At 40.8% G+C, this 27,781-nt stretch overlaps 2 protein-coding genes across 3 annotated transcripts; one reads left to right on the top strand and one right to left on the bottom strand.

Annotated features, from left to right (window-relative positions):
- Positions 1-492: 492 nt before the first annotated feature.
- LOC121193075 (arylsulfatase I-like) lies at positions 493-10,484 on the bottom strand. The gene is made up of 11 exons (XM_041055199.1): positions 10,207-10,484; positions 7,690-7,891; positions 7,204-7,343; positions 6,681-6,830; positions 6,238-6,312; positions 5,958-6,132; positions 4,907-5,143; positions 4,647-4,793; positions 3,787-3,934; positions 2,901-3,523; positions 493-2,794 (listed from the first exon to the last, which is right to left on the bottom strand). Exons 2-11 carry the CDS (start codon positions 7,873-7,875, stop codon positions 2,372-2,374), a joined length of 2,304 nt encoding a protein of 767 aa, XP_040911133.1. The 5' UTR covers positions 7,876-7,891; positions 10,207-10,484; the 3' UTR covers positions 493-2,371.
- LOC121193074 (ABC transporter F family member 4-like) lies at positions 6,036-27,563 on the top strand. 2 transcript variants are annotated; one of them, XM_041055198.1, is made up of 15 exons: positions 6,036-6,152; positions 14,033-14,148; positions 15,745-15,800; positions 17,234-17,406; positions 17,580-17,764; positions 19,806-20,021; positions 20,987-21,121; positions 21,298-21,376; positions 22,814-22,905; positions 23,042-23,777; positions 23,906-24,065; positions 24,456-24,817; positions 24,945-25,021; positions 25,203-25,247; positions 26,044-27,563. In XM_041055198.1, the coding sequence occupies exons 2-14, from the start codon at positions 14,044-14,046 to the stop codon at positions 25,239-25,241; spliced, it is 2,415 nt and encodes an 804-aa protein (XP_040911132.1). In that variant the 5' UTR covers positions 6,036-6,152; positions 14,033-14,043; the 3' UTR covers positions 25,242-25,247; positions 26,044-27,563. The 2 variants fall into 2 exon arrangements, with proteins under 2 accessions (XP_040911132.1, XP_040911131.1); XM_041055197.1 differs by having other exon boundaries at positions 23,015-23,777.
- Positions 27,564-27,781: the final 218 nt, after the last annotated feature.

The following is a 27,781-nucleotide window of genomic DNA, read 5'->3' as shown; positions in this document are numbered from 1 at the left end:
CAAACTGCAGGGATTGTTGGTATCTGGCGCCACCTAGCGGTTAAATTGTGTTCATTGCGTTTCTCATACACAGAACTTTGTAATGAAGTGTACATTTCTAAGAGTTTCATTCTGTGTGGACATTTACCGTGCAGGCTTTAAAGTTGTAGGATGAGAACATTTGCACACATGATCTGGAAACAGCATATAATGTAAAAGTATAACCATCCTTGAATGAATGAATGAGCCATGATTAATGTGCTGGCAGTGTTAATACATGGTGATGTAAGTATGTTTAGCTTTATATTCTAAATATCTATTATGAACAATTGGGTTCAAATATTTATGCATCAATAACAATCTTAGGAGTTTGCATCAGAGGTGCAGAGTTAGATCATAAAATGTTGCTGAACTCTCAGCTTTGACCTGGTGAACACAACAAAATGGGAAGCCTTTCACAGCTGCAGTATTGTTGCCGGTATACATGAAATAAAAGGACAGAGTTGCTGTTGATCTAATTTTATTACCTTTATTTACTCAGGGTGGAGAAAACCAATGTCCATTTAAAGTGTTTTCTCAGGAGCACTCTGCTGCACACTCACTCTGCCACGTACTGCTGCAGAACAGCCACAGACCAGGTTTGTTAGATATTGAGCAAATACCCTGAAATATTTAGAGTGTGTGGGTGTCTCGCTCAAGTGGAGAAAACCAACATCTTCCTTCAAAGATGCTGCTCATGATGGTGAAATGTTTGCTGTAACACGTTTTACTTCCTCCGCTCTGTTTTCTGAAGAGTTTTAATTAACGACAGAATCATTACGATCTTTACATCGGGCGGGAATAAATGCTACTGTATGTTCATTATTTTACACTGGTACACTGAGTTTATTTATTTTAAATAACTTTTCTCCTGAAACTGGTGGAATTGAAAATGAAAAGCGGATTCTGTCACTAAATGTTGTGAAAATGCTTAAAAACATTAAGATAGTGATGTTACGTCTATATGTCGTGAAACAGTAAATTCAAATGCCATTTTCTGCTGTTCACAGTTGGATGTAGTGAATTAAAACACACATACTGTAAATTCATAGTCAAAAGATGCTTGCCACTGGCAGTACATTCAAACAGCCACAGTATCCAAAGGCCTGTTTCAGCCAGAGTAATAATATGTAAAGAAAAGCAACACACAATAATAACTAAGAACACGTAACAGAGAAACATCTGAAATCACTGGAAAGTGAAACTCAAAAAGTGAAAATATAAAAAATATATATATCAAAAAGTCCTTCGTAATGTTTTCTTGTTTCTTGTTTGCCACAAACAAACCAAAGAAAAACAACAAAGTGATTTATAATTATTATGATCATGCACCGTCACTATAAACACCTGCCTCTAAGTCGGGATTTGTAAGTGTAGAAACTGTTGGTGTGAACATACAGTAAAATCTGTCAGCGTCGCTTCACTAAGAGATTCTTAAAAATGACAGTTTTATGTTTAAAATTTAAAACAAATCGTTTACAGTGTCAATATACATTTTACTGTCACACAAAGTCAGTCCTCGTGCCAAGGACTCTGTCAGATGGTGAGGGATGAAAAATGAAATGGAATAACAACAACAAAGAAACGGCTGACACGATGAGACTAACAGCAGTCACAGCCTTTGAGAACAGGCGTAGCATCGTTGAATAATTTAAAGGTTCACTTCACCTTAATTGCAAAACTAATTGCAAAACCTGTCTAATCCTGTATCTAGCCATGAAAACATTTTCACTTTTATTTGTTGCTATCATGTGTTGCTGCATTTATCTCAACGAACAGTATGAGTCGCAAAGAGTGTCCCAAATACTCGAGTTACTCCGAATAATTCACAGACCTCATCATCACCAATGTTTTTATACTGAAAACTGACAACTGAGAAACGGCTTCGTTTTAAACACCATGAGCACCGTGAGCCAAGCTCCGCTCACCTTGGTCATATCACGGGTGACAGCAGAATCTGAAAAAGTTTCAAAATCTTATAAAATCAGCTGAAAAGAGTCTTATACCTGAGGTCTTTACAATCCAGCTGGACACCGGTCAGTGTCACCTCAGATCCCTAAACTCAGACGAGATATTGGACAGTACATGTATGAATACAACGTATATTTGCCTACAAATGACAAAGTAATGTTTTTGAAAATCAAGAAAAAAAAATGTGACTTGAAGAGTGAAGCCAGTGAAAGGACATGATTGAGACGGTTCTTGAAAGAGGTTTACTTTGACTGAACGTGGTGGAATTAACTCACCTAGTTGCCACCTTTTTTACGAAGATGCAACATTAAAAAAGTGTCGACGTCTTTCACACATGCACCTCATGGCTAAAAAGAAAACTGTCCCTGGCTGAGTCGACTCCTCAGATCCGATTGGACATCATCCTGGTGTTCAGTTTCAGAAAGAACGACCTCAGCTTGCACAGCTGGCACCTCTTCTTCTTCCTCTTCTTCCTGTTGGTCTTACCTTTCTTGTACACCCCCTGATATTTTCCCTCCTCGTCCTCCTCTTCGTCCACCCAGGGCACCCAGGCGCCACCGTGCTTGTTTGGATTGGCTCGAGGGTCGTCGGGGGGGAAGTAAACTGACACCGCTGTTTGGTTGTAGTAAGCGAGCCGGGCCAGCAGCTGCTGGACCACGTCGGGCCTCTGGTCTGCCAGGTCGTGCCGCTCGTATGGGTCGCCTGTGATGTTGAACAGCCATATGTTTTTGTGGGTGGAGGATTTGTAGAAAGACGAGAAGGTGCGTTCAAGGTTCCACCAGCGGCCAGGTAGAGTGGGGAGTACCTGAGGATCAGAGTTTACGGTTCATCACAGGGATTGTTTCTCGATCAATCTGAAACAGAGGAGTAAAAATAATCTGGCTAAAATGGGTCTAACTGTGGTACAGTACCTGTGGGGGGACCCAGTCTCCATGGCCTGGGTCTCCTGTTAGCAGCTTCCAGTCTCCAACTCTGATGGCAGCCTGGACTGATGTGTCCCATACTGGCTGGGATGATGGGGGCCTAAACTGCGACGTTGGATGGGACTCAGGCAGGGCTGTCCCTGGGTGGGACATATTCTGGTATTGGGATAGCGTCCTCCTGGTCTTTGACTTTGAATGTAGTTTGAGCTGTGTCTTGGATTTTGGCTGAGGTGATCCAGACCTTGACAAGTTCTGCTTCTGGGATACGGTCCGTCTGGATTTTGACCTTACACCTGACTGGACCTGAGCTTTGGGGCGGGATGTTCCTGACACTGGTGGAGTACCACTGGAGTAGGACTTCAGATGTGGCCTGTGATGGGGCAGGGACCTGTGCTGAGAGTAGGCTTTGGTCTTGGGTTTCGGTATGGGCTTTGATTTCAGGAGGGGCTTCTGCTTCAGTTTGGGAAGGGGCTTGGATTTAGGTTTGGGTTTAGGTTTAGCAGCATGTTTCTTGGCGGTCTTTAACCTGAACGCCGACTTCTGCTTTGGTTTCTGCTTCAGGACCTTCTTCTTCTTTGGCTTCTTAAACGCGGGGCCTTTTGAGGTGCGTTCTGACAGATCAAAGAAATCACACAGGTCTGATGAATGAGGCATAAAAAGTAAACGCTCCTCTAACCTTTTTGCTTTGCTGATGCTGTGTAAGATCCACAGGAAGATAAGACATAAAATGTAAGAGCAACCAAAATACACTTGCCTTTGAACTTCCCTGCTTTTCACTTACTAAACATACACATCATTATGATAAATACTATATAGCTATATAGCTTTTGTGTAAATTAACTTCTGTTGCTTTCTTTTTCATGTTGTGAGTCACCTGAGGCTTCCTCTGTGTCTGCGTCCCAGGTCAGGGTTTGAGCAGGAGCTTTGTGCAGGGGGTCGATGTTGTGAAGGATCTCGTGACGAGGTGACTCTCTCCCTTCACTGATGGCGGGCCAAACATCAAAACCATCCAGGCCCTGGCTCTGAGAAGACGAGAAGAGAAGACAGTACGTATATCACAAAGAATACAAAGCAAGGCAATGAGACGTTCCTTTTTATGAGTGATAGGAGATAATGTGAAACCCTGAACACTGTCCACGTTTCCTGCATTAATGTTGCCAGAAGAAGTATTTGTACATTTACACAGGAATAAACAGTAAAAAACGTCCTTTGTTAAAGAGGCTGTTGAGTGTCTGGATTAGTCAGATATGTGTGTTGACGGTTGCCAAGACGGTCTTGCTCATCTGCTTTGGCACTGGAAAACTACTTGCACATCACGCCAGCAAAGCTTTTTAGACGCTGTGCACAGACCGCACTGACTTTCCAATGAAACAAATTTATGTCTGAGCTAAAACACAAAGCATCTATGAAGCCAGTGTTTAGGAAAAGTGCACTTCTCATTAGAGGTCAAGAGCACATTTATCTACATCATAGTAAACTGGTGACAGTTTTACAGTAGGAGTTGCAGTCAACACAACAAATAATCTTGTGCATTGATGTAAAATCAGAGGGGGACGCAGGCTGAGGACGATGTTCGGTGAGACAACTACAGAACCTGAATCCAGTGGACTCTGAACAGCCTTACAGTAACATGAGTGCTTCTGCTGGTGAGAAATGAATCCCTGTGTCTGGTCTGTTTTACAGCACAATGAAATGGTCGCTGTGCATTTTCTGTGGCATCTGAGCTCCACTGACCTGGCTGATGTTTCCCCCGGCCAGGCTCACCAGTGTGGGGAACCAGTCGGTGATGTGGAGAAGAGCTTTGGAGACCCGTCTCCTGCGTCTCAGCAGAGGACTGTGGACGAACGCCACGCCTCGGACTCCACCCTCCCAATACGTACCCTGAAAACACAATAATGAAGTTAAGTTGTAGTCTTTTTTTTATGTCCATTAGTTTTCATAACCCATGTTTTGACAAACATCAATAGATACACAATACAGTTATTTAATGATACCTTGCGGCCTCGTAGTGGCCAGTTGCTGCCTCCCGTAAACGGCTGAGCGCCGTTGTCGGTGGAGTAGATGATGACACTGTTCTTGTAGTATCCGTGCTTTCTGAGGGCGTAGGTGACATTTCGGACCGCCTCGTCCACCGTGGAAACCATGGCGGCAAACTTTCTCCTCGCAACATTGGCCATGTCACGGTAGGGGTAGATGTAGGGCTTCGGAGGCTGTAGAGGAGTGTGAACTGCCTGGTGGAAAACATTTATGGTTTATTTTTGCATTAATATTATATCATCCACTGTATTGGTTTAAGTGGAAAGTTCCTTTATTCTTAGATAAACTGTATAATCTGTACCAACTTTGTTATAGTTATTGTGTAAGGGTTTTTTTATGTTAACCTACTTTACTTTGTGGTTTCCTACTCTTCCCCGAATGACCCATGGCACTAAGTCATGGTGCATATGTTGGAACTCAGTGTTCTCTACTCCTTAATAGAGAAAATCAAATAAAACAGCCCTTTATTTTCCAACTGCTCGTGAGGACGTCGGCTACATTCTGTCAGAAACTTCGGATCAAATGAACACAGCTTCCCATAAAATCGACAATAAACAAATCTCTCTTCCTCTCTCTTTTGAGTTAAAATGCTTTTAGCATCAAGTTACAGTTTCTGTGTGGCGTGCTTTTAATTAAATGGTTTGGGTCCATATGAGCCAAACAGTCTCTCAATAAATTTCTGATGCTCATAGATAGCCAAACAAACAAACACTTTAATGTGGCCTCTGTGTTTTTCCCAACTTCTCTGACTGTCCACATCCAGACATAAACCAACGCTGCATCAAAACACATGCCAGGCTATAATCTATTTGACCCATTTTTGCAGCTATTTGTGAAAAGAAAACAGTTTCCTCCCTGTATGATTGTTAGACACTGGAGCAAAGCTGCAGTTCTATGAGAAAACTTTATTCTTTTTTATGTTACCGGCCTTAAACTTATGCTGCAGAGGTGTTTTACTCGGATTCTTTCATTGACACATTTCTGGTAGATCAAACCTCAGCGTGATACCTGGAGGGAGAGCAGCAGGAAGAGCGGCCTGTCCGCGGGGTTGTGACTCTCGAGGATCTTGCGAGCTCTCTGTGTGAACAGCACCGTGGAGTATTTTCCCTCCTGGCCCCACGCCACGCCCTCGTCATCATGGAGGTCGTACCCGCACAGCCCTGGGCCGTCGCAGGAGCCATAACTGGAGACAGAGGGAGAAATGTGAGTTACTGAAATACACAGTAGAAAGACAGAAAGCAAATGTGTCACTGCTAATGTAGTAATAGTAATAATACTCCTAATTTACCTGTAGTAATCCACACTTCCTGTTAAAGAACCAAAGAAAGTGTCGAAACCCTTCCTGGTGGGCAGACATGCTTTCCTAAAAGACAGGTGAAAGATAAATGATCACCTTCATATTCGTGTGTTATTTGTGTAACCTTTCAAAGCTGTGTCTGTCTGTTAAAGTTCTACATAGTGGCGGCATCCCACTTGTGAAACAGTGTGTGAGTAAAGGCTAAGGACCCAGACTGAACTTGAGGTGTCGGTATGTTTCAGCTGCCGTGCTTGTTCGATGGTCGGACAGCATCTGAAACCCCGACACCTTTCCAGCATCAGATCAGTGGGAGTTTGAAATAACTTCACCTAATTAGCAAAGTGTTTGAGTACATAACTCTGTAGTAGTGATCATACAATGAAAATCCCTGGTTATGTTCATTCATACTAACACCTGTACAGTCTCCGTCTTACCTGTAGAAGCCTAGATGCCACTTGCCGACCATATGTGTGGTGTAGCCGGCCTCTCTGAGCCTCTCAGGCAGCGTGTCCATGTGTGAAGGCAGACAGCTCGGCTGGCTGGGTCTGATAATAGAGTGCTGTAGTCCGGTGTGGATCTGATATCTGAAAAAAAAAAAGCTTGTTATTAGCTGCTCACACAGGATCTACTGTTGGGCCTCACAACTGAACCAGGGACTCATTTTTTTCTCAGGTTGCCTAATCAATAATCCGATTATTCGGAGCAGCTGCCTCATTCGAAGCGGAGCCTCAGACTTAGCGACTGTTCTGCTCTCAGCTCAGGTTCCACATTGTTTGTGTCAGACAGATCTGAGTTTGATTTGAAAAATCAAGTTTGAAAAAATGAGACCCCAGCGAAATAAGACCAGAATTAGTGAATCAGCGCTGAAAGCATCTGTCAGTCAGATCAGCTGTTCCAAGCGCAGATGGACAAACTGCCCACCTTTCATGCAGGAGCCCATTAAAGAGACGTCTGTACCTGCCAGTGATGAGCTGGCTGCGTGACGGGGTGCAGATGGGCTGGACGTAGTAATTCTCCAGCCTGACGCCCTCCGCTGCCAGTTTGTCCAGAGTGGGAGTCTTGATGGTCGGGTTGTGGTAGCCGATGTCATTGAAGCCCTGTCACAGAGTCACGGAGGATTTAAAGAGTTCGGTCAGATGTTTGTGAGTCAGATTATTCACCTGTAACTTTCAGCCTGTCCAACATTAACTTAAACTCTGCAAGAACTTTTTCCTGCATGATCCTTGTTTCCCTGATGGCTGTTCAAATATTTATATAGGAGCCACTTTAGCTCTATGTATTTATTTGTTTACCCCACCAACCACAAGGTGCAGCTGACTGATCATTCAGGGTTTGAATTTTTTTCTTCCCTCAGAACAGAGAAACACAAACATTGTTCAAAATCTTCAGTCACTTGTACAGCTAATGTGTGCAGTGTACCATATACGGCTCTTTCACACCCACCTGGTCGTCTGTCAGGATGAATATGATGTGCGGCTGGTTCTTCTGCTTCGGCTCTGCCTCGTCACTCACAGTGTTCCTGTGGTCCTGGTGCTGTGTCTGGTTTGTTTTGGACCTGTGGGCACACAGGCAGTCCAGGCTGGAGAAAACACTCAGCACGGTCAGAGCCAGAGCAGCAGCAGCCTGCATCTTTACCACAGGAGCCCTGCAGGGAACAAAAAAAAAAAAAGAACTTAACAATACAGCGAGAACTTCTATGAACCAGGGAAGTAGAGCTCAAAAATGTTTGAGTCGGCTCAAATTCACACAAGCGTGCCATCGCTGAAGGAATAACTGTAGATCATAAAACCACATTTGAGATGGACTTGCCAACTTGGCTGTAACTGTGATCTGAAACACATTCATTTGGAAGAGAGGGAGAGCTAAAACTCAGAGGAGGGCGTCTTTAACCATTTACAGTCTTTGGACCTGAATAATACCAATAAAAAGTGATGAAAATATTAGGCATGCCTGAGGGAGAACAGACACACCAGTCTGAACGTGCACGACTTTTCTCACTATTCTCCGATCAGCTGCTTTTGCATTTTATAAAACCTCTTACATAATACGATGCAAGAGTGTGCAACATTCATAAAATCCTCTTTTACTGCAGGTATCATTTTATATATACAGTTATATAGTGATTTAATTTATGGAAAAACAACAGTTTATGTATAAGATAACCAGACAGGGATTTCACAGATTAAGGTATTTTATCACACTGAAAATAAAATCCAGGACTAACAATAAAAAAGTTCTCTGCTCATTGATTAGTAATATTAAAAGGAGAGCTACCACAATATTAACAGAATGACAAAATAACTGTCGGATGGCAAATTTACTGAATATGATTTCAGTTCAAAGTGAAATAACGAGTTAATCACCTACATTTATTTGACGTAGTTGCTGGTTATTTTTCAGATTAAGATTTTCAATTAAAGACAAAATAAGACCATCAAACTTGATGCATTTTTAAAGATTAAGCCAGAGGTTCCCGGCATTTTTGGCTCGTGACCTCTTACAGACATGTTCAAAAAAAAAAAAATAATCATACACATTTGTGTAACAGATCTTACTCATCACCCCATCAGATTTATCCTGAGACCCTCAGGGAGGGTGACCAACTCCCGGGTTAATGAAACTGGACTAAAATACTGAACTGTAGTTAAAGTACTGGCTCCACCTCGAGCAGCTACAACAGGAAAATGCTGCTGAAGCATTAATGCATCAGTATGAACAATCTGATAATGTCATACATATTAATATATCTGTCACAGCAGCTGTTTTTATCTGTTCTACCTTCAATTCATCTTCAGGCTTTAAGCACATTTTGCTCATAACACTTCTGTATTTTTATTCAGAATTTTAAATGCAGGACTTGTAATGGAGTATTTTTACATTACTGCACTTGGTACTTTAACTTAAGTAAAGGATCTGAATACTTCTTTCACCACTGTCACAGTAAATTTCATCCTAATCCAATTTTAAAAAACTAACCTGGCTTATTTAATAAAAGGAATCTGTGGAAGATTATTAGTATTTATTATTTATTACATTCTGTTACTGTTACGCATTTGGCCTCCTCTGTCTCCTAAATAAATCTGACACTAAAATTATATAACAATATTAAATTATTTTTTTTTTTGCAGAGACTGACCTCAGTTTTTATTGAGGGTGATGTTTTTATGATGTTGCAGTAGATCGACCTGTCCATTATTCTAAGTCTTACATTATAAAGTCATTCAATGCAGCACTGCAACATACTCTGACCTACAAGTTATCGCATGGTTGAGTCAGTACTTCTCAACCAAAACAGAAATTGCAGCCTCTTTAATTAGATTTCACTGTTATTCCTTTGTATTGTCCTCAGCCCTTCATTTCCTCAGAGAGAGCTGCAGTTCGATTCGCGGCTCAGTGGGAAACAGCAGACTGTAGGTGTCTATATAATCTGTGACATGTTTACAAACTTCAAAGCCCAGAGCAGCACTCCATGTTGATTTCACATGTGAGGGAGCAGCTGTCCCAGCCTGCACAGTCAGAAACCAGTGCTACTGATGTCTCAACTGGTTTCCAATTAGGTGAGACACTGGTCGTCATGGGAACAGCAGAAGAGACACACACACACACCTTTCCCTCTACTTGTGTGTGTGTCTGTGCTGGACATGAGCTCTTTTCTTGTGAGTGTGTTAGCTGAGATTATGCAAGCACAGACTGGTCCTGCATACATTTGGTTCTGATGAAGTCTGCAGCCTGTAAGTTTTTTTTTTTTTTTTTTTTTTTTTTTTATAAAGAAATGACCGAGTCCTATTGTAGATACAGTATTTCTCATTCTTAGTCATTCATCTTCATTTGGAGTCTGACATGACAGTTTATCCAAGTGCAAATAAAACAATCAACGTTATGTTTAAAATCAGCTAATTTCTCATTGCATCTATTCCTAAAACCAGCTGTGTGATTTCAGAGCCAGGCCTAAATCAATACCTCGATACAGGATCAATGGGAGTGAACGGCTCTTCTCCCCCCTCCTCTCCTCTTCCTCTCTGCCTCGGTTCAGTTCATTCTTCACGCTTCGGGTCCTTCTTCAGCTCGGGGAAAGTTCGGTTTGAGTAAAGTTTGTAGAGGACGCCGCATGTCCTCAAGTTTCCACAAAACCTTCCTTCCCTCGGGCTGAGCGTCCGCACTCCCAATGAAAAGCGAGCAGAGTCAAGTTGGACAGGACAACACGCCGAAACTGCCGGTGTGCCCTGTCAAAATAAAACACTCAGCCCAAACGCGTTGCAGTTTCAACGCAAAAACAAAATAGGTTTCCTAGTGTTTGGTAGTAAATGAAACGACCCTTTTCTTTTCTGAGATAATAATAATAATAATAACAATAATTAAAGCTGCAAGCAGCGATGGGCGCTCCTTGCGAGTCAGCCAAGTACCAGAGTCCTCCTATGTCCTCTCCTATGTCCTGTCTTCTCTCCTGCTCCCCAGAGAAGCACAGCAGTATACAGTGACAGAAAACACATGGCCCCCTCCCAGCAGGGGGCGCTATGAGTGTATTATCATATGCACATATAAATCAGTTGAGAGTCTGAAGGTCGTCCTGACTGTAAACGTTTGATCCACATTCAATTAAATATGTGGGAGAAATGAATATTATCACGTTCTAGGTGGCGCTGCAGAGCCGTCTCGGTCGCGCGGATGCATATCAGGTCATATGGTCGCGCGGACGTTGTCAAAAAGAGACTTTTCGTCGGGGGACAATTTTGGGCAAAGTTTGGTGAGTTTTTTGAGCAGGTTCAGGGGGTCAAATTAGCCGTCAAAGCGCCGGGAGAAAAATAAAAAAGAATAATAATAATAATTCCGTCAGTTACAATAGGGCTCCGCACGAAGCTAATAATAATAATAATAATAATAATAATAATAAGAGATTCATTTTAATTGACCGTTAGCTTCCCAACTGTTAGTGAGCCGTTACGGACAAACTCTGTTTCCTTGTATTTCAGCACTAACAAAACGTGCTATAAGGTCGCCTATATGAGACATAATCAAGTGTTACTGAAAAGTGAGAAATGTAAAGAATATTTTTTGTCTCTCAGCAAATACATAAAGAGATGAACTGTCCCAGTCCTGTATTATTTCCTGTCACAAGGCTAGCTAACTGGCTTAGCTTGGCTAGTTGGACACAGTTGACGGGAAGCTCATGGACTCATAATGGACGGGTTAATTTTAGCAAAAGCTTAAATTATTTTTAAGTGACGAATTTTTTTTTTTTTTTTTTTTTTTTTTGGTGGACCCATCCATCGATTTTTCACCACATATTTAGCTACATGTCACATTACATTGGTTAACTATGGGGGTACTGAGAAAAGTGGAATATAAATATCCAGAAAAACCTTTTACCCCTAATCTGGACTGTTTTATTTTGAAGACGAAATTGTTTAAGATCCGCTGTTCTTGCTTTTGTTTATGTAACTTGACTCGGGAGGAAAACGGTTAAATCCGTGAACGCTGTTCGTTTAACGGGTACATGTACGTTACTTCAGTATATTTCTTGTATGTGTAGATTATTGTCACCAAAGCGGAGTCTCCCGCTTGTGGTTGTGTGACCGCGGAGAGCACATCAGCCGAGCCGAGCGGCTGGAGCGGTATCGCGGGCAGAGGAGCCAGCTGGCAGCCCAGAGAAAACCAGGAATTTCTCTCTCTTTACGCAACGGACTGTACACATGCAAAACTGCATCAAGCCGTCCAGAAATAATCAGGATGAGACCGGAAATAGGTCAGGTTAATCAAGAAATTAAAGCTCCAATTATCCCCCATAGGAAATGGGGTATCCTGAAGCAGCAAGGGTTTAATTAAGAGGAATGCAAACATAGTCAACTAACACTAAACATTCATGATTACAAATGTTTGGGGGAGAAAAGGGTCCACCACATGATGTTATATTATCAAATAAGATTTCTGGAGCTGGAAAATTGCTATCCTATGAAATATATATTCTATAGAAATTGAAGATAATAATAATAATAACAACAAAACAATGTTAAATAGTTTTAGTTTTAAATAATATTAGGGACAAGGTGCAGATGGATCATTGTCAAATGCTTGTTACCATGTGCAACATAAACCAAATATGGTTCAAAATAAAGATGTTGTGTTCCAGCTGTAACTACGCTGTAAAGATCATATGATTATGTTGTATTTCCTGGTTATTATATTGGGTCGAGGATGAGAGTTCAATTAAACTGAGTGAGATATTTTGATAGTTTTGTTCATTTCTTGCAGCTGTGGCTGTGCGTCTGGCAAAGGCCACAGATGGTAAACAATAAGCAATAAACCTGTTTACACGGTGTGCAGCTCCAGCCTCTGGGTTGAAGCTGCACACAATGTAAACTTTGTAAAAACTCAAGACATGTTGAGGCTGTTTCCTCAGTTTGTGCTTTTATTTTGAAAGTTATGAGCAGAAATTCTTTGGTCCCTAATTATGACTCTTGTGAGGATGATGGAGGGATGGATGAACTGATGGAATGTATGATTGACAGCAGTTACTTAAAACACCAAGACGTAAATTAGGCGGAAAGAATGAAGGAAAGTCTCTCTGCGGCCCCAGTGAGACGACTCCTTCCAGCACACTTTAAAGTCCACTTTATTTCTTCTAACCTCTGTCATGTCAAACTCTTTGTCTCTATTTAAGAAATCCAAGCAGTCCATGCTGCAGTGGGGCTCTCTGACTCTGTGGGAGAGCATCCCAGACCGGCAATTTGTCCCACTCCAAGTTTCCAACAAACAAAGTGGTGAAAGAGTTGGTGTGTGATTTATTAGGGGCTTATTCTTTGGCAGTGAGCAATACATGAAGGAATGCTGCCAGAAATTGTTGTAGCTTCTTTGGAGGAGAAACAGTTGTTCACCCGTACTTTAAAACACAGGTTTAGCCCTTAAATGTTCTTCATTTTAATTGAAATTTTAATTGTTCAGGCTTTTCAGTGTAATTACACTACAGGTTTTTAAGGAATTTATCCATGGATTGATTCATAGAGGCTATGGACGCCCATTTCTCCCAGTGAAAGAAAAAATTTAGAATGAAAGGTTAACAATGATGATAAAAACAAATACACGAGTCAAAACCATGAGACACTAAGTCAAAATGTTGACTTTCTAACTCTGAATTATGACTCACTAATTTTTTTAAAAAAAATTACGTATAGGTCAGTTGTTTGAGATATTGAGTCACAATTTTGACTTCAACTTCAAAATATGGCATAAATCTGATTCAGTACGTCAAAATAAGTTGTAAAAAGTTAAAGAATTGTCTTACTAACTCATCATTTTTCATATTAGAAAATGTTCATGTTTTCCATTCCTAACAGTACAGCTATTAAAAAAAAGTACTACTTCCACGTAGAAGTAGTACTGCAGTTTTTTTTAAATGCCAAAAATCCTTTTAAATGTTTCCAGAATTTATGAACTGACAATGAAATTAATTTTAATTTTACATCATTTGCTCTTTCAGCCCCTTATTAAACCTGTAAACAGAGAAATTAATCACAGAATGTGTTATTTTCTGTTTGGCAGTAATAAAATTCAGCCTCCTCATAGTGTGTTATAGGACTATTTTAGTTCATGCCAGTGAACTAAAATCAGACGTTACTTGTGTAGTCGTCGTCCATGTTGCCCTGCAACGAAAAACTCCACTTCCCATGCTGCATTTCGAGGGGGGCGTCGGCGGCGCACATGGGCACACGCAGAATAGCGAGCATCAACTGAACTGTTAATAACTCGTCTCTAATATTCCACTTTTTCTCCTGTTTCCTCGTCGTGTCAGTTGGTCCCGTCATGGCCGCGGAGGAGGACGGCGCTCTGCTGTTTCTGATCTACCAGCACCTGAAGGTGAACGGATACCAGAAGGCTGCCGAGGTGCTGGAGAAACACGTTACTCAGGTAAGAAGTTTGGTCCGATTCGTCAACATTTGCAGTCTGAGTCAGTGCAGAACCGACCTGACTGGGTCCCACCTCTCTGATTTTTCTTAAATTTGATTATATTGACGCTTTTGCTGTAATTCCTCGGGCAGACATGCGTGCTGTGCATGTTATATAAGAATCTGAATTAAATATAAATGTGTGTTTTGCCTCAGTGTTGCTGTTGTGCAGCCCTGTATGTGTGTGTGTGTTAAAGCACATGGCTCCTTGTTCAGGCCTCCTGGAGGAAAAGAACATAATGTTACAGGAGCTGCATGGCTGTAAAAACAGCCCTGCTGTAGGCCCACTGCTACACGGTGACACTGCATTCAAAACCTCCTTACATTTCTATCGCATTTAGTGATTATAGTTGTTCATTATTGCTTAAATGTACAAGAAGTGCAGTGATTTGTTGATTAATCAATTAGTTGATGGACAGATGATTAATCGGCAGTCATTTTGATAATCGATTAAACGGTTAAAGTCGTTTTTACAAGCAGAAATGCCAAACATTTGATTGCTTCAAGTTCTTAAAAGTGAGAATGTTCTGATTTTCTTTGTCTTACATTATAGAAAACTGGGATATTTTTGTCAGTTGGAACAAACAAGACATTTAATGATGCTATTATGTTGTGATAGAAATCTTCAATTTATTTTTTAGAAACCAAACACTTAATTGAAAATATTGTTGACAGTTTAATCTATGATGAAACTAATCGTTAGATGTAAAATGTCGAACCATGTGCATAGCCACAGTGCAACCAGACACGCTGTAAAACGGGCCTCGTAAAATGGGCTAAGTTGAAGTCTCACCTTCTTTTCTCTGTTTTTTTTTTGTTTTGTTTTTTTGTTTGTTTTTTTAATATTCTGTTAACTTTGCCAAAATAAAAAAAACCCTACATTTAAATTCTGCTCTGTTCAGATAGGTTACTTGAATAAGTCTGTAAATGAAGTGACGTGAATGAAGTCACTGCGTTGTTCCTTTCTCTCTTTCAGCTATAAAAATACCTGAGTTTTTTCAGTCATGCCGCCAACGTAATAATGTGTTTTTCTTTCTTTTGTGTGCACAAAGATTTCAAATGTGATTCTAAAGCTGAAACCTGAGCCGTGGTCAGACAGAAGTTTCTGGTTTCAGGCCTGTGGGCTAAAAACATTGTGGTTAAAAGTTTCTGATAGACTTTTAGGAAAAGTTTTAAACCTACCTTCACCCTCAGAGGAGACTTTTCCTGCAGATTCCCAGCATCATTCCTGCATGCAAACCTTGAATTCCTCACATGCTCTCTTATTGTTTGTTTTGTATGTTGCTGCATTGATTCATTTCCGGGAGCGTGTGGCATCAAAGTGGAAGCGTTCCTAAACCACAGGAAATTTGCTATTTCCCCTTCAACCATGTTTTTTTCCCCCTATCTCTGTCATCGTAGCTGAGTTGCACGAATATTGCCCAGCCACTTGATTACAGATGGAACCTTGATGAACTCAAAATCTCAGAAAATGAGGCTTCAAGGGGAATTTGGTGAATGCTGGGAAAGTTTCAGACGCACTGTGGTTGAATGTGTTTATGCTTGTTTGTGTGTGCAGGTGGAAACACCAGCAGAGAGCTCCAACCTACATGATATCTACACAGGATGGATGAAGTGAGTTCTGCTTTTTAATCAAAGTTTCAGCTGTAAACAGGTAGTGTTGTTAACTATACAACAACGAGGTGCTAGAGTGACCATGCAAAGACGTGAAACTGGTTGTGATGGGATGGTTTAAACTCATTGTTTTAAGTTCACTCAAACTGGTTTGTTCACTGGATTTTATGACTTTGCTTTTTGGAATAACGATGCTCGGCAGGTTGCACAGTCCAAAGACACAGATTGTAGGATCCAATTGTTCCATATGAACAGGATGTGATTCGTTGTCTGTGCTTTTGCCTCTCCTACCCAGTGCATCCTGGGATTGGCTTCAAACCCCTGCCAGTCTGAAAAGGATTAAATGGGCAGCAGATAAATGACAGAGTGAGCGACGTCAGCTTATGTTGATGATTTTCTGGTGTGGTTCTTGCACTAAAGCAAATTAAATCTAAACCAATCAATGACAATCCCAAAATGAGAAAAACCCCATTTTCCTGCAGCTGTTCTTGGAAGAAGCTTTTTTTTTTTTTTTTTGAAGATGACACTTTATTAAATTAGTCATGTTAGGAAAATTTCCATGAGAAACTATTAGTCCGAAGATGAGATCCTCATCTGTGAAGGCCTTTCCCTGGTAAAACTATGAAACACTTCCACTGAAGAAGGATGGAAATCCCATATTTGTGTAGCTCGTCCAAGTTTTTTTTTTTTTCAGGTTGAACTAATTCTCCCCTCCCTGCTAATAAGTCACTTACTCACACATTCCCCTGTCAAAATAACTTCCTCTGGCTGCTAACACTGACTCAGACTGTCTTTTTTAAGCTTGTCGACACGACGTTCAGTGACTGATGATTGGGTCCCTGGTCTCTTTCTGCAGTAAACATGTCAGGAGACACTTTCAGCTCATTTTCACTCGTCAGGAATTTATTCCCTCCAAAATACGTCACCTGCTGTGCTCACTGCACATTAGTTCTACACAGAAAGTACGACATGTTATATACGTATCTGCTGCTCTAACAGGAAATTATGCAGCAGCTTTGGAAGTTAAATGTCTTTTGACTGGTTACGTACTTTTGTTTTCTAAGATCTCTCTGGAGCTGTTTGACCACCGGCCACAATTTATTTTATTTTTTATTTTTCCAGCTGTGAGCATCTCCGCCACGTCCTTTGTGCATTGCATTGTTCTGTCTGGTCTGACTATGCTGTATTTTGTCACTTGTCCAGTGTGAACACAGTAAAAACCTGCGCAGTATTAGTCTGTATGGATTTGGGACAAACTGGTTTCATACGTGGACCTGGAGGAACTTGAGTCTGTAGCCGTGAACCCCCACGTTTTATACATAACGTCCAGAAAAAATTTTGTTTTATACTGAGGCCATTACAGCAACATTTTATAAACCTAAATCGCCTTTTCAAACACCCAGTTATAGTGTGTGTGTGTGTGTGCACTGTAGGCTGTGCTCTCTGGCCCAACATGCCAAGCAAGAGACAGAAGACTCCGCCGCTTTAAACAAAAGCAGCATCAAACCAGAACCTGCCACCAGCGAAGAAGAAGAAGAACAGGACGCAGACACCAAACTCTCCAGCATCGTAGAGAAAGATAACGTGGATGTGAAACCTTCACTTGGTAAAACTTTATTTACTTATCTGTTACAGGTTTACAATTTTATTTATTGATTTATTTTTGATATTTTTGCACCTGGTTTTGATTTTTATTGTTGGTTTTCAGTATTAACCTTGGTATCAGTGAGTGTGACTCCTGTCTGAAACACAGTATAAATTATTTCTCTCCTCTTTCAGAGTCCAAGGCAGATGGTGTGGAGTCATCCAGCCCAGAGCTCAGCTGTGTGAGGAAAGACGCTGAGACCGTCCCTGAGCGGCTGCTGGATGCTGCAGGTGATACCAAATCAACGGACTTGGACTATGAGAGCTCTCACTCCTCTGACAGTGAAGAGGAGGAGGAGGAAACAAAAACGGAACAAGAGGTGAGCAGACATGAGCGCCTCACTTATCATTAAAAATGTGTCAGGGTTGTTCTGCGTGTTTGGCAAACAGTATTTGACACAGAGCGGTGTACTGACAGCAGATACACTGAGACATAAACACAGTGTTCACACGGTGGCTGTAGTGTAGAAGTGAGAGAGGCAGGTTTCATTGGAGGGTGAAGGGAAAACATTGTCCCCTCCCTCTGCTGCTGCCGTGGAGCTGCTCAGCCGGAAGCCAGGTTTTTACTTTAGGCCATTTTCACACTGCGCTTGTTCGATTTTTGAACCGGTTAGATCAGCCCCCCTCTCTGCTTTCCCACTGTTTTATTGATCTTTCCATTTGTGTGCTCCTTGCGTCGTCTGTTTGTCAGTAAAGTCCAGCTGTTTGCCGCCGTTGCCAGGAGATGAGATTGGCACCCGTGTTGGTGTATGCAGGAAAAATGGAGAGCAGTGACCCGGCCGGCTGTGGCCGTGTCTGCAGCAGTAAAACTGAGCATCTATCCACTGCCCTCATACGGAAAAAATGTTGTCTCTTTCTAATATGCTTTGCTTCCTGTGGGAGTACAGGTTGCATTGTGAATTGCATGTGAACTTGTCTCTCGGCAGCTGCAACTAGTTTAATAATCGATTCATTCGGCTTTGGACTAACTAAGAACTAGAATTGTTTGGTAATAATAAGCATTTTCTGCTTCAGCTTCATCAGGCTCGTAGTGAATTAGGAGACCGGGTCATGACATCCGAAACATACACGTGATCCAGAGGAGACTTCACATTAAAATCAGACAAAGTTAAGATACCTCATGGAAAAAAGATTGCAGCTACTGTCTGCTGTGTGGAAGAAGTTTAGTGAAGTGAAGGGGATCCTATGAACGATGGGAGTCAGCGGTCAGCTGAAAAACAAACAGGATGAAAGATTAATACAGAAATATTTATATCTGAGGTTTATATACGTTCAAAGCTGATTCCACAACAAAGAGAGGGTCATGAAATGTGACGATAAAATGTTTATAAAAGTTTTTAAGAAATTAAAGAAACCAAAAAGAAAGTAAAGCAAGTAAACTTTTTATCTACAATGAAATATTTTTACAGCAGGAGGAAACCATCATGATACAACACACACACACACACACACACATAACTGTTGTCCAGTCACTGTAATAATGTGCTGATAGATGAACAGTAGCTGCAGTGTTATTTTATGCTTCTGAAGTACACACACACATCCACTCGTCTGTCCTGTATCAGTTAGTTTGTGTAAGTTTGCTCTGTTGTTATCTCGACTGTGTGTGTGTGTGTGTGTCTGTCCAAGTCTTGTCTCTGTTCTTTTATGTTGGCTCAGTGATGCAGCTGATAATGCTGTTTGGACAGAAACTGTGTGTGCGACAGAATGATAATCTTCTGAGACAAATTGTGTCTGTGTGTGTGTGTGTCTGTGTCTCGTTGTGTTAATGGCTCACTGTGGTTTTGTTTATAACCCTGAGTACTTTGCTTTTTGTCCGACAGCAGAAGAGAAGTGGTTTTCACAGGTTTTCCTCTCTTTGCTGGGAAAAGCAATCAAAAGCTATCAAAACAAAGATGTTTCTACTGAACAGAATTAAAAGCAAACAGAGTTTTGGTTTTAGTGTCTTTTTTTTGTCCTGCACCTCCATCTGGTTAAACATCGTTGACATAATGTGTCAAAAGTCAAAAATTTCCCAAATGTAGTTTCAGGCTTTTCAGATCTGTTTTTTTAGCCGTGCTCCAGGGATGGTGATATCGGTCCATCATTCAGTCCACTGCTTTGGTCCAGACTTAAATATTTCATTAATTGTTTGATGAATTGCCATAAAACTTTGTACAGACATTCATGGTTCCCAGAGGATGAATCACGTTGAGTTAAATGATTCCCTGACTTTTCCTCTAGTGACATTTCCTTCTTTTTTTAATAATCTAGCTGTGTGTCTATCTGTGTTTTTCTGAAGGTTTAATACGTTTTTTGGAAGTGGAACTGTTAGCCTTGTTAGCACTTAGCACTAATTGCCTACTTGTACCTATTTTTCAGTCAGCCCCTATTGAAGCATCTGCCGAGGCAGCTATCGGTGCAGAAAGCTCCAGCTCCTCCGCCTCTGAGGAAGTTTCTGAATCCACCCAGGGCAACTCCAGCTGGGTCGACCCCAGACAAGCTGCCTCTGATCAGACTGAGGATCAAACCCCGGCCTCCAGCTCTGGCAGCGAGAGCAGTAAGGAGCGTGAAGAAGTCGACGATGAGCTGAAGCAGGTTAGTGACCCGAGGCTGAATCGGAAGTATGTGGTTGTACAGGTTCCTTCTTCCCATCGACATAAACACTTTTTTTCAAACTTTTAAGTGCTGCCTGTGACTGGTGTGCATTAGTTTTAATTTGTCCTCCATTTGAGCCACCAAACCCCCTGTCTTAAACTCCTACCTGTGCTTTATTGCTTTCGTCCTAGTCCACTGAACGTCACTGTAGCAGCAGAAGAAATGAGCAGAACTGTTAATCAGTTTTAACCACAGCTCATAAAAACGGGAGTAGCTGTTGATTCTTGGCTCAGCTGGGCCGACATTTCCTCAGCTCACCCTCTGCACATCTGAATCTTATTTTGCACGAGGATCGTGACTGGCTGAGGTGCATTGTTTGTGCTGTCGAGTTTCCAGTAGGAAACACTGCATGCTGCTTTTCTTCGCTGACTCAGGAGATTTTTAAGACTGTTCTGGCCTGTGAAGGTTTGGGATTAAATGTCACCATACCTGTTGGCAGGAAAAAAAAAAATTCCGATTGGTTTTGCAGTGTCACTTTAAAAAGTTAAAGATTCTTGTGCAAAACAGTGAACAGTGCAAGATGTTGTGGATATGAGTCAACTAGAGTGAACTCCAACATAAGCACAAGTGTCAACTTAATTTAAACTGGAACTGGAGTTTCAACAACTGTTTAATGAATCCTGTGAAACTTTGTACAGACATTCATCCTGATGACGTTTTCCTCCACCATGAGATGTTGACTTTTGTTTCCTCTAATTTTTCCCCTTAATAGTTCCATCATCAGGCCAAATGTTTTAATATGTCCAGTGCTTCGGTTTATGATGAAATACCTATTGCAAAGTAGCAAATGTCAGCATGTTAACAAGCTAAACTTAAAGTGGTGAACATGGGTAACATTATGATCTTAATGATCTTTATCATTCAGATTAAATAGCTCTTTATTCTGCCCTGATCTTCTTCCTCAGGAGCCAGAAGCAGCCATGGACGCCTCAGATGCCACAGACGCAACCTCTGCATCAGAGCAGACAGCTGTCAGTCAAACAGAGGCCACGCCTCCCTGCACTCAGGAGGCAGAAGATGAGAAAGGCAGTGCCGCAAAGGTGCAGTGTTGGTCTCTGTTTGTATATTTGTTGAGATTTGGAGTATGAATGAGTGAAAGAAGAAGAAATGAAAATAAGTACATCTAAATGAAGAAAAAAAACCCTCTGAGAAAGTCGTGTCTGGTGTTAAGAGACTGTTGTTGACCTGTTATTTCCCCATGCTGAAATCCACCCAGGCCGAACCCGCCAGCTCAGACCTGACAGCTGAGGAGACCAACCACCGGCCGGCGGAGAGCGAAGCCCCGCCCTCTGCAGGTATGAACAACCAATAGATGTTTGATAACCCATTTGGCCGTTACCTGTTATGTTTGCCGTCTTTTCTGCCTCTTTCTCACTGCACTGACAAGAATCACAGGCTGTTGTGAAGGAGCAGCCCAGAGGCCGATGTCAGCAGGTTTGATGTGGCTGTTTCCTTTTTCACAGCCGCTGCAGCGGATTTCAAAGCCGCTGATGAAAGACCACATGATGGTGTTCAGATTTCTAAAATATTACCTGTTGCTGCAGAAGCATAAAAGTCATGAAAGGTTGTGGTTTTTAGAAAAGTAAAACAAGACTTCTTTGGGTTTTATTTCAGGACTTTAACAACCATTTTCCTTATTAGTTGATCTACATATTATTAATCATTAGGTTTATAAATTTGAGATATTTTTAGATTTTTCTGTGTTGTATCTTTATTTCCTGTATTTTAATTCATTTTCAGACAGGACCTGCTCTCAGCCCTTGGCTCATTGAATGAACACTAAACTAAAATTCAGAGGAAAACTCTTAAGATTTGTTTGACAATGGAGATTTTTTTTTCCATTTTATTTTGGAGGACAAAGAAGTGCTTTGTATTTCCTTTTTGTTGGCAGCATTGTGTATCTAGCTGCTTGAGTGCAGAACTTTTGGATCATTTCATTTGCAGAAAAAGGGAACAGAGAAGAAGGTAAGACATAAAGTCAAAGATTTCACCTTGAGGCATTCGGACCTTGCGCCAAAACTTGTAAAGATTTTTGAAAGATTGCTGCCAAAGCCCAGAGAAACAGCTCTGGCAGCTGCGTTCAGAGGCGTTTTCCACAACGTCAGTCACTTGCTTAACTTCTTAAAGGGGTTTGTTCAGCTTGTCAGAGCTTGTTAATCAAACTGGAGCCTGAGAATCACAGTCATCTCATTGACCAAAGTATTCTGAATGAAATCATAACTTTGTTCTGACTTTGTAAGCCGTCATTAAAACGTTCCACCTGTGCTTTTGTTTCTGTCAGAGGTTAAAATTTGAAAAAAGGCCCATGAGTTGGATTCTGGAGACGCTAATAAAACAAAGATGTCGACTGAATCCAAAATACAACAAAGCTTAACTTGCTCTCAAGTTCCCCCGTCTGTAAAGCAGGGCAGCCTTCTGTCTTACATGTGTGAAAGCTCTGGTAGTTTGGAAAAAGTTCAGCTTGGCAAGTGACCAAAGTTTCTGTTTTGCAGAACAAATCTTTTTGACTGAGAAACTTATTGTATCATCGTGGATACAGAGTCATTTTGATTGTAAGACCAAACTGCAGGTGATGCTGAATAATATGGGGGTTTTATTAAATGCCTCCTCTCAAACGCAGGTCGAAATGATGAATTTGTAAATGTAGAACTGCTGGCAGTACAGCTCAGGATTGGTGGTTCTTGGCAAGTTTGAAATAAGTGTTTAACATGTTGTGTTGTCATCTTTTCCAGACCCTGACAGTGACTCTGAAAATGTAAAGGAGGACGAGGATGAAAAGGATGAGGAAGTGGAGGAGGAAGAGGAGGAGGACAATAAATCTAAGGTACCAGAAATCTGTTTTTTAAATGCTGTTCCAGGAGCAGGGAGATAATAAGAATGTAAACATAGAAACATAAAAACATTAAGCGGTTAGTGTACGTATGTTTACTCAGGGTAATGACCTCACGTCCTCACTGAAGCCAGACGATCCAGACGACTCCATCATCCTCAACATTCAAGTCGAAGACGGAGAAGCAGATGAGCGAGAAACCAGCCAGCTGCTCCCTGCGGAGGTCGAGACCTGCGAAGACGCGAAGACTCCCAAGAAAAAGAAAAAGAAAAATAAGAGCAAAAAGGACCCAGAAACGGCAACTGGAAAATCACCAACCACAGACACATCCACCATAGACGCACTCAGTGACACTCCTCTCACCTCCAAGTCTGCCAAAAAGAAAAAACGAGACAAAAGGAAAAAGCAGGAGGTGACAGAGGAGGAGGAGGTGGATCAGGAGAAAGATGAGGAGAAGCAGCAGGAGGAGGAGGAGGATCAGAAGAAAGATGAGGAGAAACAGGAGGAGGACGAGGTGTTTCAGGTAACTCCGTCAGAGAAGAAGGCTAAGAAAAGGAAAAGGAAGAGAGATGAGGTGGAAGAGAAAGACGAGGAAACTCCTGTCACTCCTTTGGAAAACAAAATTAAAAAGAAAAAGAAGAAGGTTAAAGATGTGGAAGAAGAGGAGAGCGAGGCGGCGGGAGTGGTAGAGGAGACGAAGGTGGAGAATCCCATGAGTCTGGCAGAGACAACGGAGAAAAAGAAGAAGAAGAGGAAGAAGAAGAGAAAGACGAAGAAGGAGGGAGGACAGGAGAAAGAGGTGCTGCAGTCTGATGAAAGACCAGCAGGGGGCGACAGAGACACAGAAAAGAAATTGGATGCAACAGGTAGAAAGAAACTCAAAAACACTTTTTATTTCTCAGCCTTGAAGATTTAATTAAACTAAAGCAGCTTTAACAGTTTATCACTGGCAGTTGTTGTGTAAGTTGACTGATTATTGTACATTTTGTTTCAGATGGAAACTCTTCTCAGATCTCCTCAGCCAAAAAGAAACGTCTCAGGAAGAAACTCAGCCTGAAGAAGAGACAGAGGCTCCACAAGAAAGAGGCGGCGATGATGAGGAAGAAGAACGGCAACTTCCCTGCAGGACAGACTGAGGCCACAGGCGGAAAGAAGTCAGTAGACTTTATTTTATTGGTGTCTTTATGTTAAAAAATGCAAACTGTTACGTGTCACAAATGACAGTGAGTTTAAAATTTTAATTCAGGGAAAGAACAGTAATGAGACTGAATGAGACAGACATTTTTTGGGGGAAATTTGAAGTAAATTTATTTCAGTACATTACAAAATCAAAGTCAGGACTTTAAACACACTGTAAAGATTTACTCTTCATGTGCCTTTCCTTCTAAAAGGTGTGCTCCCATTAACTCTGAACACACCTTCTAAAAGGTGTGTTCAGAGTTAATGAGAAGTGAATTTTAAGAACAGTGAATGCTGTGTATGTAGTATATACCGGTGTAGTTTAATAAAACATTCCTGCAAAACATCCTATCATATGTTCACAGACAAAAACAAATCCAAGAGGCAGCGGAGGAGACGCTGCCGCCAAAACCAGCCAAAGGACCCAAACCTGATCCTTCCCAGGAGGACGACACGCCAAAGAAGAAGAGCACTGAACAAGAGGAGAATTCCTCAAAGGAAAACCAACCTCCAAAGTCGAAGACAAAGAAGAAGAAAAAGAAGAGCCTGGTGGAGGAGGAAGATGAAAGCGGTGCGGCGAATGACCTGAGTGCTGAATCCGCGTCACCTCCATGTTCAGGTGAAGGGAAGAAGAAGAAAAGGAAGATGATTAAGGCTGATGAAGGTGAGGAGACGACAGGAAATTCCCCCGTCACCGCGAGCCAAGATGTGCCTGCAAAGAAAAAGAGTAAGAAACTTTTTGACATGAATTTAATTTTAATAATGCTGCAGCTAATGTGCTAAATCTCTCTCGTACTAAACCACTGGCGTCACTGTCGCATGTGCTGATGTTCATGTCTGACTGATGTTTGCAGGGAAGAACAGACTAAAGGAGAAACTGGAAGAGACAGAACCTGCTGCAGATGTAAACACTGCTACAGCTGCTTCCACAGTACGACAACACGCACAAATCTGACTTTCAGTAACAAATACATTTGAAGTTTAATTCCATTTTTTTTAATCTTGTTGATTCCATATACCATTATTTCTAAGTTTAATCTTGATAGAGAAGGACATGTTTTTGTCAGTGAAAACTTGAAGAGTTTTCTATTTTTTTTCCTTGATGTTTCCAGAAAAAGAAATCCTCCAAAAAGAAGAACATTGCTGATTAAATCTGGGTGAGTAGCTACTCAAGGTTTTCTCTTAACATTTGACGTTATGGAAGCTGCTTTTGTTCACTTTCTTTCTGTCCAAGATTTAGGAGCCAGGAGAGGGTTAGCTTAGCACAAAAAAAGTAAATAAGAGTGTTTCCCAAAGCTAAGGTTTATTTATTTGTACACAAGGTAATTCATAGTGCTTTACAGATTACATTAAAATCATAGAATAAAAGCAAATCATAATCAGATAACATTAAATTATAAATAATAGAATAAAAGCAATATAATAAAACACTGGAGCAGAAAAAATAGAAAATAGTAAAATAATTAAATAAGACAATTTTAGAGAATGCTTCAGTAAACAAATGTGTTTTCAGGCCTGACTTAAATAAAGTGTTTGTGAGTGTTTGGGCTGACCTCAGATAAAAAGCCAAACTATTAAATAAGTATTAAGTTGGTGAAATGTTGGTTTCTGTATCACATTTTAGGTCCACTTCAACTGGCTCTGAAGTTCTTCAGTGCTCAGTAGAGCACTGAGGAATAAAATTAGTAAAGTTAATAAAGTGTTAGAGAGCTGATATTAATGGATCATCTCACCTATGATTTAAAAAAAAAAAAAACATTTGCAGAGATGGACATGTTTTTTTTTTTTCAGCTCAGTTAAAACTTTACTCTCAAAGTGGTTTACAATATAAACAAAAACATCACAAACAAAATCAAATGATGAAAAAGAATCATAGCCTCAGAAGTCAAATAAAAAGTTAATACGCTAACATTAACGACCAATGAGGGTTTTCTGTTTTTTTTTTTTCCGCAGTGTGTTCTGTGATGAGACGTCAGTGACAGGACGACAACGACTATATCCTGAACCTGAAAACTCAAGAATAACAAGCCAATCTGCATAGTGTTAGTGCCTTTACTCCTGATTTTTCAGGCTGAGATGAAAGGATTTTCGGAGAAACGGAGAGGTATCTCTGAGGGAACATCAGTGTTTTCACTCACGTTTCATTTTCCTTTGCTCTAAACCTGTAAAAGCTACTCTAACTCACACACACCCCCTAGTTTGTAGATGTTTACCACTTCAAATCCTTTCAGTAGATTGAAGCTTTATTTATGCAGCTTTCTTTTTTTCTGGCAGACCTGCTCTCAAGGTAGAAATTGAATTGGCATAATTGAAATATTTGAAATGATCATAACTATTCCAGTAAATAAAACTAAACTATTTTAGTAAATAAGTAAAAGGCTGCAACTAATGATTGTCTTTGTAAGCAAAATGCTTAATGCAAACTTTTAATTAATTTGGTCTAGAAAACTACAGAAAAAGGGGAGAGCAACATCTTGTTTTGTCCAAAAAACAGCAAATCCATACACTGGAGGAGCTGGAGCCGGCAAATTATTTGGAAGTTATGCTTTATTTTTGATATGTTTTGATAAGCTTATCATTTCAGCTCAGTTTGCAAAGTTTGAGCAAGAATTTGATGCCAAATTTTGACGCTTGGAGCTAAGAACCTGATCAATATTAAATAAGAAGGTTAATGTGTCCTGAGGCTCGACACGCAGCCTTATTTATTCTGCTACGAAGCAGCTCTGCCTGTGAGAGATATATGTATAATTAAAGCTGCATCTCAACAACAAAAGTGACAGAAATTCTTACCTTGTTACTGTTGATCTTCCTCTGTGCCTCACTGGACCTCTGATCGTTTACGGTTTTGACAGGTGAGTGTTTCGTTGTGCTGGGAACAAACTGTGAAACAGAAACATTTCAGAACAGGTAATGTTAGAGCAGTAACTCCTGAGAATTGTGAGCGGTAGATCTTGATAATTTCTGAGCTTTAAGGTAGAAACTCAGCTGGTTAGTTTTGTTGTGACACACAACTCATGTTACTTACAATTTTTTTTCTTGTTTTTTTCTCGCCAGAAAAAAAGCTTTGAAGTTCAGTTTTTTTTGTTTTTTATTTGGAAATGGTTTTGTTTACAGTGTTCTGTTTACACCATTTTTCTTAATAAGCCTATTAACTGCTATCTATGCACCTGATGAAATGCTGTTCTGTGAGGGGTAATATGTACAAGTTTCACTACTTGGATGTTTGTTTGCTCTTCCTGAGAACCAACATGTTTTAGTTTCTGCAGGACGCGGAACTAGAAAATGAATCGATCTCTCTCCTTTAATTCTGCAGTTTTACTTTCATAGTCTTACATTGTCGTTATTGTTACTGTAAAATACCATTTTTGAGTTGTAAATGTCAACATCAAAGCATCTGACTTCACACTGAAGTAAAGAATAAAACAAAACAAAACAAAAATGTACTAATTTTTTAAATATGCATCAAGATCTGAGGCTCAAAGATTCATACATTGCGGCAAAATATTTTCAGAAGTATTAACAGTTTGGTTAGACAGGTGAATTTACCGACAGGTCAGTTTACCGATGGGTGAATTTACCGATAGGTCAGTTTACTGATGGGTCAATTTACAGACAGGTGAATTTACCGACAGGTCAGTTTACCGATAGGTCAGTTTATTGTCAGGCAGTGGTGGTGAAGTCATACTTTAGT

This window comes from Toxotes jaculatrix, chromosome 14 (assembly GCF_017976425.1).
Source record: "Toxotes jaculatrix isolate fToxJac2 chromosome 14, fToxJac2.pri, whole genome shotgun sequence".
Lineage (NCBI taxonomy): Eukaryota > Metazoa > Chordata > Actinopteri > Toxotidae > Toxotes > Toxotes jaculatrix.
Note: the sequence above shows the minus strand (reverse complement) of the source record. Positions and strands in the feature narration are given on the sequence as shown.

Coding starts and splice junctions, on each gene's coding strand:
- LOC121193075 (XM_041055199.1), bottom strand. CDS start 7,875: ATGCAGGCTGCTGCTGCTCTGGCTCTGACCGTGCTGAGTGTTTTCTCC. Junction 5,144..5,957: donor TCCTGCTGCTCTCCCTCCAG/GTATCACGCTGA, acceptor GTTTTCCACCAG/GCAGTTCACACTCCTCTACA. Junction 3,524..3,786: donor AGACACAGAGGAAGCCTCAG/GTGACTCACAAC, acceptor TTGATCTGTCAG/AACGCACCTCAAAAGGCCCC.
- LOC121193074 (XM_041055197.1), top strand. CDS start 14,044: ATGGCCGCGGAGGAGGACGGCGCTCTGCTGTTTCTGATCTACCAGCAC. Junction 15,801..17,233: donor ATCTACACAGGATGGATGAA/GTGAGTTCTGCT, acceptor TGTGCACTGTAG/GCTGTGCTCTCTGGCCCAAC. Junction 21,122..21,297: donor AGAAAGGCAGTGCCGCAAAG/GTGCAGTGTTGG, acceptor AAATCCACCCAG/GCCGAACCCGCCAGCTCAGA.